The sequence below is a fragment of the Kryptolebias marmoratus genome, linkage group LG10, assembly GCF_001649575.2.
Source record: "Kryptolebias marmoratus isolate JLee-2015 linkage group LG10, ASM164957v2, whole genome shotgun sequence".
NCBI classification, from domain to species: Eukaryota; Metazoa; Chordata; class Actinopteri; order Cyprinodontiformes; family Rivulidae; genus Kryptolebias; species Kryptolebias marmoratus.
Window position 1 is genome coordinate 13,205,298 of NC_051439.1, and position 13,906 is coordinate 13,219,203.

The 13,906-nt window shown below is 40.4% G+C and overlaps 2 protein-coding genes across 2 annotated transcripts in view; one reads left to right on the forward strand and one right to left on the reverse strand.

Moving 5' to 3' along the window:
- Nucleotides 1–607: 607 nt before the first annotated feature.
- On the reverse strand, nt 608–4,841 carry atxn3 (ataxin 3). Its single transcript, XM_017414700.3, has 11 exons — nt 4,695–4,841; nt 4,071–4,235; nt 3,928–3,972; nt 3,741–3,826; nt 3,600–3,666; nt 3,430–3,517; nt 3,221–3,350; nt 2,957–3,120; nt 2,698–2,854; nt 2,513–2,577; nt 608–2,423 (listed from the first exon to the last, which is right to left on the reverse strand). The coding sequence occupies exons 1-11, from the start codon at nt 4,737–4,739 to the stop codon at nt 2,371–2,373; spliced, it is 1,065 nt and encodes a 354-aa protein (XP_017270189.1). The 5' UTR covers nt 4,740–4,841; the 3' UTR covers nt 608–2,370.
- ubr1 (ubiquitin protein ligase E3 component n-recognin 1) overlaps nt 4,790–13,906 on the forward strand; it is a 17,416-nt gene continuing 8,299 nt past the window's right edge. The window contains exons 1-28 of the mRNA XM_017418072.3: nt 4,790–4,938; nt 5,917–6,176; nt 6,894–6,972; nt 7,330–7,440; nt 8,361–8,488; nt 8,565–8,703; nt 8,833–8,895; nt 8,996–9,119; nt 9,246–9,353; nt 9,442–9,530; nt 9,610–9,708; nt 10,047–10,204; nt 10,287–10,386; nt 10,508–10,636; nt 10,945–11,125; nt 11,208–11,260; nt 11,395–11,505; nt 11,586–11,651; nt 11,744–11,845; nt 11,934–11,997; nt 12,083–12,207; nt 12,318–12,370; nt 12,465–12,567; nt 12,658–12,706; nt 12,793–12,947; nt 13,025–13,124; nt 13,225–13,328; nt 13,649–13,729. Coding sequence (XP_017273561.1) covers nt 4,894–4,938; nt 5,917–6,176; nt 6,894–6,972; nt 7,330–7,440; nt 8,361–8,488; nt 8,565–8,703; nt 8,833–8,895; nt 8,996–9,119; nt 9,246–9,353; nt 9,442–9,530; nt 9,610–9,708; nt 10,047–10,204; nt 10,287–10,386; nt 10,508–10,636; nt 10,945–11,125; nt 11,208–11,260; nt 11,395–11,505; nt 11,586–11,651; nt 11,744–11,845; nt 11,934–11,997; nt 12,083–12,207; nt 12,318–12,370; nt 12,465–12,567; nt 12,658–12,706; nt 12,793–12,947; nt 13,025–13,124; nt 13,225–13,328; nt 13,649–13,729 — 2,979 coding nt within the window. The 5' untranslated portion in view covers nt 4,790–4,893. The remainder of the gene's footprint in view (nt 4,939–5,916; nt 6,177–6,893; nt 6,973–7,329; nt 7,441–8,360; nt 8,489–8,564; nt 8,704–8,832; nt 8,896–8,995; nt 9,120–9,245; nt 9,354–9,441; nt 9,531–9,609; nt 9,709–10,046; nt 10,205–10,286; nt 10,387–10,507; nt 10,637–10,944; nt 11,126–11,207; nt 11,261–11,394; nt 11,506–11,585; nt 11,652–11,743; nt 11,846–11,933; nt 11,998–12,082; nt 12,208–12,317; nt 12,371–12,464; nt 12,568–12,657; nt 12,707–12,792; nt 12,948–13,024; nt 13,125–13,224; nt 13,329–13,648; nt 13,730–13,906) is intronic.

The window sequence follows — 13,906 nt, forward strand, 5'->3', positions numbered from 1 at the left end:
TTTTGATGCATTTTTGCTGCAGCACCCCCTGGATGGATGCCAGGAGACACACATGTCCAAATTTATAGTTAAAGAATTAATGAAAAAAACAAATGGAAACAGATTTCACCAGTGCTGCATGAGTTTCAAGTCCAATATTTTGATGTTGTGTTTTGTAATTTTGGGGAATACTGTAAACCTGCACTGTTATTGTATATCTGTGTGCAAAACTTTACCATCCAAAACCCACAAACGTGCAATTTAAAGATAGTTTTTCCAAAACTGACAGCATATTTCCAATGTCTACAATTCCTGTAGATAAGACATGCACTGCCAGCTGCTTTTCACTGCTTATATATGGCGTTATACTTTTTATATCAGTGTTTAGAGTCATACAAATTCACATGCTCACATCTGAAACATGTACACTTTTTCCTATTCTGCTGTTGCAAATGAAACATTTACAATTGGAAAATAAAGCTCTGCCTAGTCTGCTTATCTACTACCTCCCACCACAAAGTTCAAAATCATTTTCTTTTTATTATTAGTGTTAAGCATACATTCAGGAGCACCTCTCCAGGGCTGATGTCCCAAGAACCATCAAATAACAAACGAGTGACGACAAACGTGACATGAGTTAATACCACTTTAATCCTGGAACACGAACCGGTATATTAAATGAAAGAGTGAGCTGTGCAAACATTAAATAAAAACAGTACTTATTGTAAGAAAGAAGTTGTTGACAACAACGCAGTGATAAAAAAAGAAGAAAAAGAAACAGACTAGCAACATTTTAACTCTCACACAAGTGCATTTGAAAAAAAATAAATATACAGATGATCAAGACAAACAGAGAAAACATCAGATCTTCCTGGAAATGATAGAGCGTGGCAGGTCCAACGTCACATGGTTTCCTTAACTTTTGAGTAGGCGTAACAGTCACTGGTTCCAGAAAAGTTAAGTCCGATAGTGCTGTAATGTGGTCTATTCAACACAAAAAAAACCCTGATACTAACCTTCAGAGTTAAACAGAATCAGGGTATAGCTTAAAGCGATAAAAGATACCCAAGTTTTCAGAGGTGTATAAACTGCAGCACACTTCTGAGACTTTATCCCGATCGGTTTTCACAACTTATTAAGATCAATATCAATTTTCTCTATTGTTTTTGAAGACCATCAGTTGACACTTACATCGTCTTTCAACCCATGGCAACCTAAATGTAAACTGATGTGCTTTTACAGTACATTACCAAAAAGAGTCAAATAAGTGCAATTACAAAAAGTATTCTGGGGGTTGTGACATGCAAGAGTAAAGGGATCAGCTATTTCTGAGGTGTTTATAGGTGGCATGTTTGTTTTGTTTTTTTGTATTTTCTTTATGGTATCACTAAATACTTTATTACAAATTCTAGAAATAAGTGAAATCAATGTTAAGAAGGCAGACTGGACATGTCAGACATATTTAGCAGTAACTGATCACACTAAGTACTGATCCATCAGCTGCAGACTTACAGTGAGTTCGTTCTTAACCTCCTCCTACATCTCAGCTGAAACACGTCTCCCGTCAACAAACGGCTTGGCCCAAGCTGGGCAAAACACCCTTATTTTGTTTCGGGATCGTTTTATGTCTGCTTGCACATTTGAAGAAAATAAACATCTAAGAACATCAAAAATATACTGCTTTCTAAAAAACTTGTGAGATCACTCGTAAATGCTCAGTGAAAAGGGTCGATAATGTCAGCAATGAATAGCCCAGTTCGTTTAGTGTTTCCGACTGAAACGGAATTTGGCGCAGTGCAACAAAAATGACTGAATTATTACAAAACTACAATGATGTTCCGATGGGTTGGGTGTTTCGGTTGCTCTCGTGCTGCACAAACCCGAATCCAACACGAGAGCAGGAGGCTTCGTCATTAGGTCTAAAGCTTTCATCTAAACATTGGTCTCGTATTGCTTTCACAGAATGCCCGTCTCGCCATGTTTTCACCCCCCTAACACGTAAACATACCCTCTGTATGTCATTTCTTTCCATGGTTTTTGGAAAAAAAGAAAAGAAACAGGAATAAAAAACTGTATACAATAGAAATAGAAGGCGCCATGGTAAAAAGGCAATCGCAAGCTTGGATTAACTGCATCTTGAGTCCTCTTGAGTCCAGTGGTCACACTTTTCTCAAACTCAGAGCTTCACTTAAAGTGCTCCCTTTTCTTGTTCTCTTCTTTATGGCCTGTCAGCAAACTAACGGAGGGAGGTGGGGGGGAACCACGTGTTAGCCTTCTGACTGCCCTTATGTTTGCATATGCAAAAGGTTAGAAGAGGGAGCAAAGCTAACCCCCGTGAGGGGTTTTCAATCCAGGCTGCAGGTAAACAACACAAACAAACCTTCCACAATTTTATTGGCTAGGCTTTTGTTGTTGGTCCTCCTCAGAGCCGGTGCTTACTGATCCTGGAAAAGAGCAGATGGAAGTTAATGTTTCACAACACAAACACACATTTATAGTACAAGTTGTGTTACTGTGAGTCAGCTTTGCTCACCTGAATCACTTGTTGAATGTGTGTCTGATTGTTGAGGAATGTTTGGCTGAGCCTGTTGCTGCTGTCTAAACCGTAAACACAGAGAATTTACATCATAAGACACGTATAAGTTTTCTATTCTCTTCAAAAAGGGTGGTTGCAGAGCTTTTATTTTCAGAATAATGCAGTTAATGTGTTGATCCTACCTATCAAAGTAGGCTTGCCTCCTCTTCCTCAGCTCCTCAGCTGTAAGCGTCTCATTTTGGCTTTCTTTTTGTCCTCCAGCAGCGCTCCCTGCAGGCTGGCTTTCTGCCTTTACGCTTTCCAATTCACACTCTGAAGACCTGTTGCTCAGTGCTGCTCCTACAAAAAAAATGAAGTCAATGATTTGTTGATTTTGCACACTTGTAATTTCAATTTTGAAGAGAAATATGCTTCGAAACCTAAGCATGGCTCATCCTTTACCTTGCATGCTGAGCTGTATGGCTCTGCGAAGATCAGCATCTTCATCTTCCACATCCATGGCCTGTCTACTGAGTGCCAGAGCTCTCTTTAGCTCTTCGTCTTCATCCACAACCTCATCCTCCACACCAAAACCCATCTCTGTCTGGCCCACAGCAGCTGACCTTCTGCTCACAGTAAAAAAAAAAAAAAAATACAGTCAGATGCCACAAGCGAGTCAAAAAGGTTAATTAGAACATCAAGGACAAACTGCGCACACATACATACCCTGCACTAGTCTGGGCCTCTTCCTCTCCAATGAGCCTGGGCCGCTGCTGCTGATGAACCCTCATAATCCCAAGAATCTGCTCAGCCTCACACTCAGGGAGATTTCCTCGAATCACAAATATGGAATAGCCTGCACAAATGCACATTCATTAATCTTGCTGCAGTCCAAAATCTACATATGCTGTGCATATACAGCGATTTTATAATACCTTCTTGTTGCAGCTGTGCAAGGAAAAGTGCTAAATATGTGTCTGATATCAGCTCTGGTCCAGTCAGGAGTGAATTCAGGTTAAACCACTGCAGTCAAAACAGAACATCATTGATTATTCTCACCACAATAAAAACAGGATGATTGAAAACATAAAGCAGCGCCTCATACCTGCTGTCCAAGTTTGCGTATAGTAAACCAGTGCTCCTTATAGTTGCAAATAAAGGCTTTCTCATTTCTAAAACATGAAAGTAAGCATCAACTTAAAAAAAATGACATTTACACTGTAAAGTTTTCACACTGAAACCTTACACTGGATTTATCATGAGGCTCTGGTACTCCCGACTATTGAAGAGGATTAGTTCCAAGCCCCAGACTCGGAGAGCATTGCTAATTACCTTGGAAAAACATCGATTGACAGAAAAGTGACATCACTAACATGTAGAGGGACTTGATGTAGTATTTAGAAGCTATGAAAAGGCAGAACTTGCAAACATACTTGTATTGAAAAGAACCCACTGTCGTCCATGTTCCCAGATGGTTGCTATGAACAAATTCATCAAATAAAACAACATAAACATGCTGTTTATAACATTAATAAAGCCGCTGCTGAAACAGCATTTGCCCTCCACCTGTTCTCACCTGTAAAAAGGTCCTGTATTCCTCACTGGATAACCCCCCCTCTGCCATCCTCATCCTCTCCTCTTCATCAAGCTGATGAGCAATAGAGGACAGATCTACAGGAGTAAAATACTCACCCTGCAAGAGGTTGTTTAGGCAGTGCTGGGCACAGAGGGAGCCCTCTTGCTGCAAGTAAAAGGATTAATAGTGTCAAAACCTGAAGAACAACACTGTAGTACAGTTATAAAAGCTTTGTTTCATTTTATCTAGCTTGCTGGAATAAAAGATGCTCAGCCAAAACAAAAGTGACACCAGATTATTAGTTAGCTGGACGGCATCACTCAACAACAGATGGTTAAGCTAGCTTGTTTGCTAATAATGCAATAACGGCTTAACTGAGACCATCACGGGGCATTCTGACTGGCTGCTAACAGCTGAACAGAAACTTTTCACAAACATCTGACATGCAAGTGAATTAGCATTTTAGCAGCCTGTGCAACAACTCTGCCAAACACCGACAGAAACGTCCCGGCAGCGGCTCCTTTACGCCGCTAAACCGATCGGCGACACGAGTGCCGACATTTTCTAAGCAAACGAGCGTAAACACGCGCAGCTAAACGCCCCAGGTTGAATGTTTTGTCCTACTTTCTCATGAAATATGGAATCCATTTTCAGCTCTCTGTCAAACATTCAACTTTGACCTCTGCCGCATTCGTCACCCATTAGGAGAGGAGTAGGCGATCCGTGCTGCCGCCCCCTAGCGGTTGGATTTCCTCACTGCAGCGCCGCGTCGGTGTGTTGGGGGGTTTTGGACGCCGACCTGCTCCTTTACGGCAAACGGAATATGGCGGAGAGCGAGAAGCCCGTAAACGGACTGCAGCTCAGCAAGGTAAGGATGTTCTCAAAAGCAAATAGAGTTGACAGTGTTTGTTGTGAGCTGGGGACAACACGCCGGAGCGTAATGCGTTAATTCCTGCGTATAAACACGGTTTGACCGCTCCGCGACAGAAAATACTGCACTTACCGAGCCCATAGCTCCCGGAGCTAGCTAACTAGCATCAGGGATGCTATGTTGTTGCTAATCATCAGTGACTCTGTAATGAATTTGGGGCAGTAAGTTTCTCGGTTTGTGATGATTTTAGTGGTCGCTTTTGTCCAACGCAGTTCAGCCTGACTTTGTAGATTTTGGGCATCAGGTCCCGGATGTTTTCAGTGAGGCTCTGTGTTGTTTTTAAACAATCAGTGTGAAAGTAAAACCAATCCTGCCACCTCCAAGGTATTCTATCTGATGCTTATTTAGTTTCACAATCGTAATCGCAATGTGATATAATAATGTATCCATCTTATAACTTATTAAACAGATTTAATGCTGGGTGTAATTTGAGTGTCCTTGCACAGTGTTCATTAGGAGCCACTAGCATGATTTTATTGCTTTGCACCATTTAGAAAGCAAATCTGAAGCCAACCTTTTAGTCTCTTAAGGTTTGAAGATTTGCATTTTCACGTCTCCTGTTAGAGACACATTTATTTTAAACATTATATGATGTCATGAAGGGTCTCTCTTAAGATGTATAGCATATTTTATTAGATTTGAATATTCAAATTATCATTATTTTCATGTAGATTTATCTCCAGTTCATACGGTTTAATTTAGAAGTAGTCAGTGTAAAAATAATAGTATGTCTAATTACATACCTACAATTTTTTCTGTCAGCTTTAATCCAATTAATGAAACCAAAGCTGGAAACATAATTGCTTCTGCTGAAATAGCACCAATAATTATGATGCGTCTCTAAAAGGGAACGTTTTACACACGTCGTGATGAGGATTGTGTTGCAGTAGTCCGACCTGGTCTTTCTCTCCTAAGGAATGGCTGGAGGCTGCAGACTGCAGAGCCGAGCTGCTCCGGTACCTGAAGGAGCACGTGCCGCAGATCTTCTGCCTGAAGAAGGAGTGCAGCCCTCAGGAAGAGGAGGAGCTCGCACAAAGCCGTCTGCTCTACCCTCTGGAGTGCTTCCTGTTCGGGGAAGACCCTGAAGATGGCCTGGAGAAACTCAAACAGGGCAGCACCTCCTCTCAGCTCTGCGGACGAGTGTTCAAAGAGGGGGAGACCGTCTACTCCTGCAGGTCTGAATGACCCCTCTGAGCTTCTGTAATAAGTCACAACTACACTAATTTACTGTAGGGTTGGGGGGAATAAAAAGCACAGTTTGCTGCGTATAGAAATTACTTTAATTGCAGGGGATAAACACCAGCTCTTATTTGACCACATGAGCTCCTTATTTTCTTCAAACATGATACAACAAATGCATGTGGTTGTCACACCCTGAATCCTCTAAGGTTAAAGACAGAATTGCACAATTTATGTTATTTTTTTTTAAATCATCCAGTACTTCAAGTGACAATAGTTTGGCCTCAATAGGTTTTAGTTTGTCAGGGATCTAATTACGCTGCAACAACACAGTATTTAGGCTAAGTGTTGATAATGAATAGTTAATGAGTATGCTCAGTTAGGTTTCAGTATTTTGCCAACTCTGTGTGATGTGAAATTTAATCACTCTCTTAGATTCAGACTGGCTTTTTGTGATATTTCCTCTTCTCTTTCTTCTGAAATGATGTTTATTTTGTATTATAGCAGTGAGTGAGGGTTACCCTAAAATAAAGATTCAAAGTTTTTATTCTCATGAGCAAACATAGACACTAAAAAATATAATGGATATAGATTTTTCACTTTAGGTTTAGGTTAAAAACAGCTTTGAGCGATGCAGTGATCCAAAAGGGCATCGTTCTCTTGACTTTTGCTGAAAATCCAAATACGAAATAAAAGTTTTCATCTTATTTCAGGGATTGTGCAATAGATCCCACCTGTGTCTTTTGCATGGACTGCTTCCAGGATAGTGTACACAAAAGCCATCGCTACAAGGTTGGTGTTTATTTAAACATTTTATGTTCACTCTAAATTTATTGATGTAGTTAGCAGGTTGTATAACCTCCCACCTTGAAAGTTGGGAAGTTCTTGAAGATTTGATGTTTAGATATTAAGCATCCTTGCTTTGTTCGTGTCAGTTTCTTTTGTTACACTTGTTTCACATTTGTGTACAATATGTTAAAAACTTATTTTTGGCCTGTGGTTAATAGTCACACACAGGTTTTTTTTGTTGTAACCTCAGTGTTGCACAGTACCCCCCTCTCCCAGCTAAACAACACCTAATTACCTCTGTGTGTATCCATTAGCTCGCTCCCAATGACTCATAAATTTGTTTGCTTATTTTTCCCCCAGATGCATGCATCATCAGGCGGGGGGTTCTGTGACTGCGGTGACGTCGAAGCCTGGAAGATCGGTCCGTGTTGCTCCAAACACGACCCGGGAGCAGCCACTGCCATGGTAACGGTGAGTTGCATAACAGAGAGGAAGAAGGGGTGTGGGAGTCGTGTCCCGCTCCGTGTCAGTGAACCCCAGAGTGCTTATTTTCCCATCTTATTAATGAATGCTGCTGTCCTGGTTGGAACGAATGACTCAGAAAAAGAAAAAAACGAAGCCCTGTGCAGACCGCCGCCAAGTGAGAAAACTCAACTTGTATTTAGGAAAGTCTGGTTAAGAATAACTTTTCTGCAGCTTCTTAAAAGTTACCGAACTGTGCGGGGATAGATTCAGTTTCCAGCTGCTGAAGCCTGCTGGTTTGGCTCTCAGCAGATGTTTGCCAGGCCTCTCTTTGCTCATGACTGTGTTTAAGGTTAGCTCTGATAAGATCATGCTCAGGGCTTGTGAGCAGACATATAGTGCCACTGCTTTGTGCTGCTTTTTGTTTTTTTCCGTAAACAGCAGGTGGTCCCGTTGACATCCCTAGTGTTAGAATAACAGCTTGCTTTGTGTTTGCTAAACCAGACCCAGACCTGTGCTTAACAAACGCTTGTACATCACACGAGCACAGCAGCATGTTCGCTGTAAACATAAAAAACCCACCGTTCTCTGTCAGACTTGTTGTTCTTCAGGGTTTAGTTTGATCCCAGTGCTCATTCTCAGTGGTACAATGTGAAAATGTTTAGCTTGCTTTGCCTGTGAAATGAGATATTTAGATAAATACTGTGATGTTTTGTGGAAAGTTTATTCCTATGGGGTTGGATATTGATGGTCCAAAGGTCAGCAGCTTTTACTGCTTATTAAGAAAAACATTTTAACCATTTTACTCCCACATCGTTGACTTGCTGCGTATAAAACAGAAAGCGAGGATTTAATTTAGGGGACTACAGCTTGACAAAAAGGTTCAAGTAAAAAAAAAAACATGGATTATCTTTTTTAATTTTGTGCAGGATGACTGCATGTTGGAGCCGGAGTTATACGAGCGTGCTGAGAAACTGTTCCGGATACTGCTGCGCTACGTCACAGACTTCCTGGTGTGGGAGGAGAACTTTGAGCTCCCAGCTGAGCTCCAGCCTCGGTATGGCCCGTTCAGATCAGGTGAAAACGCGGCATCCTCGACTCAATTTGAACCGCGTATTTCTCGATCCTTGCAGGGCAAAAGAAAACGCTTACTACTGCGTGCTGTACAACGATGAGCACCACTCGTACGACCACGTGATCTACACCCTGCAGCGTTCAGTTCAGTGCGGTCTGGCTGAAGCACAAACACACACAGCACTTATTGACAAAGAGGTATTTTCTTCTTCCATGTTCATACAACTTTTACTTTGAGCTGTTACAAAAGAAAACTGGGGTCATTTTAAGCTGTGATTATTGAAAGCAGATTCTCCATTTCTGTATTGACGGTTATTTGTTGAACAGGGTCGGCGAGCAGTGAAACGAGGAACCTTTCGTTCCTGCCAGCAAGCAAAAGAATCGATCAGGGTAAACCCTTTCCTCTGGCTCTCCCTTTTTATATCATAATTTAAAAAATACCTAATCAATAAGTGCTGCACTTCAAAGAGGTTCCTGTGCTGTATTGCAGTCCAACTCGGAGCACATTTCCCTGCAGCCTCTGCGTGTGGAGATCCTTCATGCCGCTGTAATGGCTCATCAAACCTTTGCGCTCCGCCTTGGATCTTGGTTCCAGAAGATCATTGGTTACTCAGGTGCTGCAATCTCCTAACACTCATGCATAAATCACACATAACAGTTTAATCACTGATAAGTATATAGGTATCGTCACATCTGCATCCTTGTTCTTACCTTGTTGTATGATTGTGTGTCCTCTGCAGATGGTCTCAGGCAGGCCTTCTGCCAGGTGGCCTTGGAGCCAAACGCAGACAGAGATAGACCCTGTCTTATCAGCAGACTCATGCTGCACGATGCCAGGATGTACAAAGGCAAGTTAATCCCTGTGCTGGAATATTACCTATCAAAGTTTGGTAACGATTAAATTCAACAATCAGAAATGTTTCTTTCTTATTTAAGGAGCTCGCAAGATTGTACACGAGCTGATTTTCTGTAGCATGCTAATGGATGCTGAATTCAAAAGGCTTTTTGCAATTGAGTTCACAAAGGTAAGCAAGAACTAACTTATTTTTGAATAAATATATATATTTGTTTTTAATTGATCTGTTTGAATTTTGTCCTTTTCAGTACTACAAGCAGCTCCAGAAGGACTTTATCAATGATGATCATGAAAGGAGTATCTCCATCACAGCTCTGTCTGTTCAGATCTTTACTGTTCCCACATTGGTGAGTCTTATTTCTTATTTTTACATAATTTATACAGCATGAGTTTGTGCTTAGCTTGCATATTACTTTTAGTTGCAGTGCTATAACATCTATTTATAGGCAGAGCTGATCTCGTTTAAGATGACTAACATTTTCAAACATTATATAAATCCAAAAAGGTCTGTTTTGTATCAACTTTAACCTACATTTGTTTCATATTCATTATTCATTGAACAGCCTTGCTTGTGTACTGATTCCACCATGTGTTTTTTTTTTCAATTTTACTAATTTGTTCAATCTAAACTTTGATACTTTAAAGTATTATACATCTCTGTTCTTCCACATCTGTTCTCTCTTAGGCCAGGCAGCTGATTGAAGAGTGTAACGTCATTAAAGTGATTGTTGACACCGTCATGGAGCTGCTGCGGGAACATCTCGACGGCAGCAATCACTTTTTCTTCCTGGGCTACAACTCTGACAAGTTCTCACGCATCCAGGTTATTTTTCACGACCTCAGGTAATCATTAAGTTTGAACTCTTTATATTTTTGTGCCTAGATTTTGCAGGTTTTTATCTTAAATGTAATTTGCGCCTCTCAGGTATATTCTAATCAGTAAACCATCAGTATGGACTGAGGAGCTGCGGGAACAATTCCTGGAGGGATTCAAGGTCTTTCTTGGGTTTCTGAAATGCATGCAGGTACAAACTACTACATTCAGTTTGTTCTTTAGATAAGATCAGCTTGATTGTTGGAATGTAACCACATTATGTTAATCTGACAAACCAGATGTTAAATTATTCTTTATGCTTTCGTTAACAGGGGATGGAGGAGGTGAAGCGGCAGCTCGGTCAACATATTGCGGTGGAGCCAGAGTGGGAAGCTGGTTTTACTCTCCAGATTCAGCTCCGGCACATTCTTGCCATGTTTCAGGACTGGTGTTCTTCTGATGTGAGCTGCTGCCATCATTTTCTGTGAAATTATCGATTTATTCTAAAACTAAATAAATTTGTTTCTCATGCAAATTGATTTTGTGTTTCTGGTTAACAAAAATCACCAGCAAATGTGAATATTTCTACTGATTATCTGAAAACAATTTGAAACAAAATGAAAAGAAAAACAAAAACGGTGGCATAAAGCTAAAAAGCTTTTAATTTAATGCAGGTTTTCAGGACCCTGTTTCTGCGCTTCATATGAGCAGAAGTAGAGAGGAAATAAAATGCTGTTTTCAGTTTGATGTTATGTTTGCCTCCCTTTAGGATGAGATCTTGCTGCTCGCCTTTAAGGAGTGCCACACAGTCCTGATGCAATGCAGCAACCAGCCCTTCCTTAAAGAGGCCACTGACTACTACATGTGCAAACACATCCTCCATGTCCGTCCGTATAAAGTCTCACAGGATCCAGTCAGCATACACCTGCCCATTTCCAGGCTATTGGCTGGTAGGAGAACTTTTAATTTGAGATGAGCAGTAATTTATAATTAAAAAAATTAGAGAACTTAGTAGCGTTTTGTGATCCATAGGTCTGTATGTACTTCTGTGTAAGGCAGGGTCTATTGAACGTCTTGATAATGCTGTAAGTAACACAAAAAAAGAAAAGCTGATTATTTATTTACCTCTTTCAAGAACTAATACATAAACAAATATAGAATTATCAACAAGCAAATGCTCATTTTAACTCCTGCCACTGGGACTAATTCCTTTTTGCAGGAGAGTTATGACTTCACTCTGCTCGCAGAGCATCCTTTGCGCTGTGTGGTTCTGGCTGCACAGGTCTCAGCAGAAATGTGGCGAAGAAACGGGCTGTCACTGGTCAGCCAGGTAAACGACATTCTTTCTTTCACTGCGTTATGTTTTATCTGTCATCCTCAGAATAATGATTGACACTTTTCTATAAACAGGTCTACTACTATCAGGATGTAAAATGCCGAGATGAGATGTATGACAAAGATATTATCATGCTGCAGGTATGTGCTGTCAGCTGTCGTTTTTATCTTTTGTTGCTCACATTTTGATTTTGCAGGGTGACAAAATATGTAACTTTTTCTGTCTTCTACAGATTGCTGCTTCCAAAATGGACCCCAACCACTTCCTCATGCTGATTCTGCTGAGATTTGAGCTCTTTGACTATGTCAATGGAAGTCGTTTGAGCAAAGACCAGGCAAGTGAAACCAGACTAATTGTTCAGGAATAAAAATTCTTGTCCTTCCAACGCTTCTTCTGACAGTAAAAGTCAACAAAACTTTCAGGATGAGCTGATGCAGTGGAACCGTTTGACAGAAGAGATGCTGTACCTGCTGATTGTCATCTTTGGTATAATCTAACATTCTTCTGACAAGTTTTCAGTCTTACTTAATTTAAAATGGAAGATATTATCTTACCAGTGTTGTGTGTCCAGGTGAGCGCTACGTTCCTGGGATCAGTCAGGTCACCAAAGAGGATGTGACGATGAGGGAGGTCATCCACCTCCTGTGCATTGAGCCCATGGCTCATAGCACCCTGGTCAAAAACCTACCAGAGAATGTACGCTTCATTATCCTAAATTCACAAGTCATAAAATGCATTTGATGGCATTTAGGAGAGAGGAACTGTCACAAAACTGCTGACGATGTTTCTTTTATTTTGTTTTTTAGGAAAACCATGAAACAGGCTTGGAGGCAGTAATAACTAAAGTTGCTACCTTCAAGTATGTCAATATATTAAAAAAAACAGCACGTTTTGTTGCCTTGAAAATATCTTTGTGTAGCTTTATAATCCGTGTATTCTTTGTCTGTTTTCAGAAAGCCAGGTGTGTCGGGACACGGGTTGTACGAAGTAAAAAAAGATTGTCTGATAGAGTTTAATCCTTTCTTCTACCACTACTCAAGATCTCAGCATAGCAAGGTAGTGCAGTGTCAGAGATTAAAAGGACTCTTTGAGTAGAGTGGCTTTGGGTTAAATGAGGATTTATTATTTTTTTTTGAATTTTTGCAGGCGGAAGAGTCTCAAAAGAAGAGGAGAACTCAGGAGGGCAATGATAAAGGTGACTGAAAGGCAGCTGTATCCCTGCAAACTAGTTTGTAATGGCTCAGCTGAACTAACAGTGCGTTGTTTGTTTTTATTTCTCAGCGCTGCGTCCTCCGATGCCACCAGCTTTTTGCCCAAGATTTTCCGGCTTAGTGCGCCTCCTCTGCTGTGATATTATTGTTTATGTCCTGAGACACATCCTGCAGAGAGCTGCGGAGGACCAGCCAACACACTGGACCGAAGCCATGATCCAGAAGGTACAAAATATATTTCCTTTCATGAGTGTGTTGCTGAATTCAAATGCAACATGGGAATTCACACAAATCACACACAGGCCCTGCACCTGATTGGTCAAGCTTTGCTGGAAGAGAAAACACAGCTTGAGAATAACATTGTGGAGGAAGTGACCTTTGATTTCAGCCTTAAAGCCCGCGGTGAGTGAAAACAGTCACTGTTAGCAACTTTAATAATTTCCCAAACATCTTAAAGCTTTGGTTAGTTTCTGTGACACAAGCGTCTGTTCTGTTCTTGCAGTCGTCGGTTCCGAACAAGGAAAGTCAGTCTTCCTCTTGTTGTCAAAAATCAAGACTTTGCCTTCCCTTGAAGCTCAGAAAGACATGGTCATATGGCTTCTTCAGGTAGGCTGTAGATAACGTGGTACCATATCCTGTCAAATTTGGGGTAATTGCTGTTGCATTTTGATGTATGCAGAAACACAACATAGTTATTTTGAGAATTGTTTTATATACAAACATTATAAGTTTAAACTGAAATCATATCTCAGTCTCTTACTACACTTTGTAACAATTGAAAAAAATGTCCACTTTTGTTAAAAGAGAAGATATTGTAGTTCCTGTGTCAGTTTTAATTTTTCACAGCTAATCATATTTTAAACAGACATTTTTTAGTCCTGTAGGATGTTTGTTTGTTTCATTTTATATGATTTTGATTCTTCTAGATGTTTGAGATCGTCAAGTGCCTTAGAGAGAAGTCCAGTCCTACAGTGTCAGTAAGCATGGAAACGACCAAGCCAGAAGAGGTGAATGAAAACTAAACACAAAAGCTAACAGGTGCTGGTCATAAAATTAGAATATCATAAAAAAGTAGATTGATTTCAGTAATTCCATTTAAAAAGTGAAACTTGTATATTATATTCATACATTACATACAAACTCATATATTTCAAATGTTTATTTTGTTTAATTTTGATGATTAC

Excerpts from the sequence above, each read along its gene's own strand:
- atxn3 (XM_017414700.3), bottom strand. The coding sequence starts at position 4,739 with ATGTTTGACAGAGAGCTGAAAATGGATTCCATATTTCATGAGAAA. Across the intron at positions 3,351-3,429 it reads TGCACAGCTGCAACAAGAAG|GCTATTCCATATTTGTGATT; the intron begins GTATTATAAAAT and ends GCATTTGTGCAG. Across the intron at positions 3,121-3,220 it reads GAGGCCCAGACTAGTGCAGG|AAGGTCAGCTGCTGTGGGCC; the intron begins GTATGTATGTGT and ends TACTGTGAGCAG.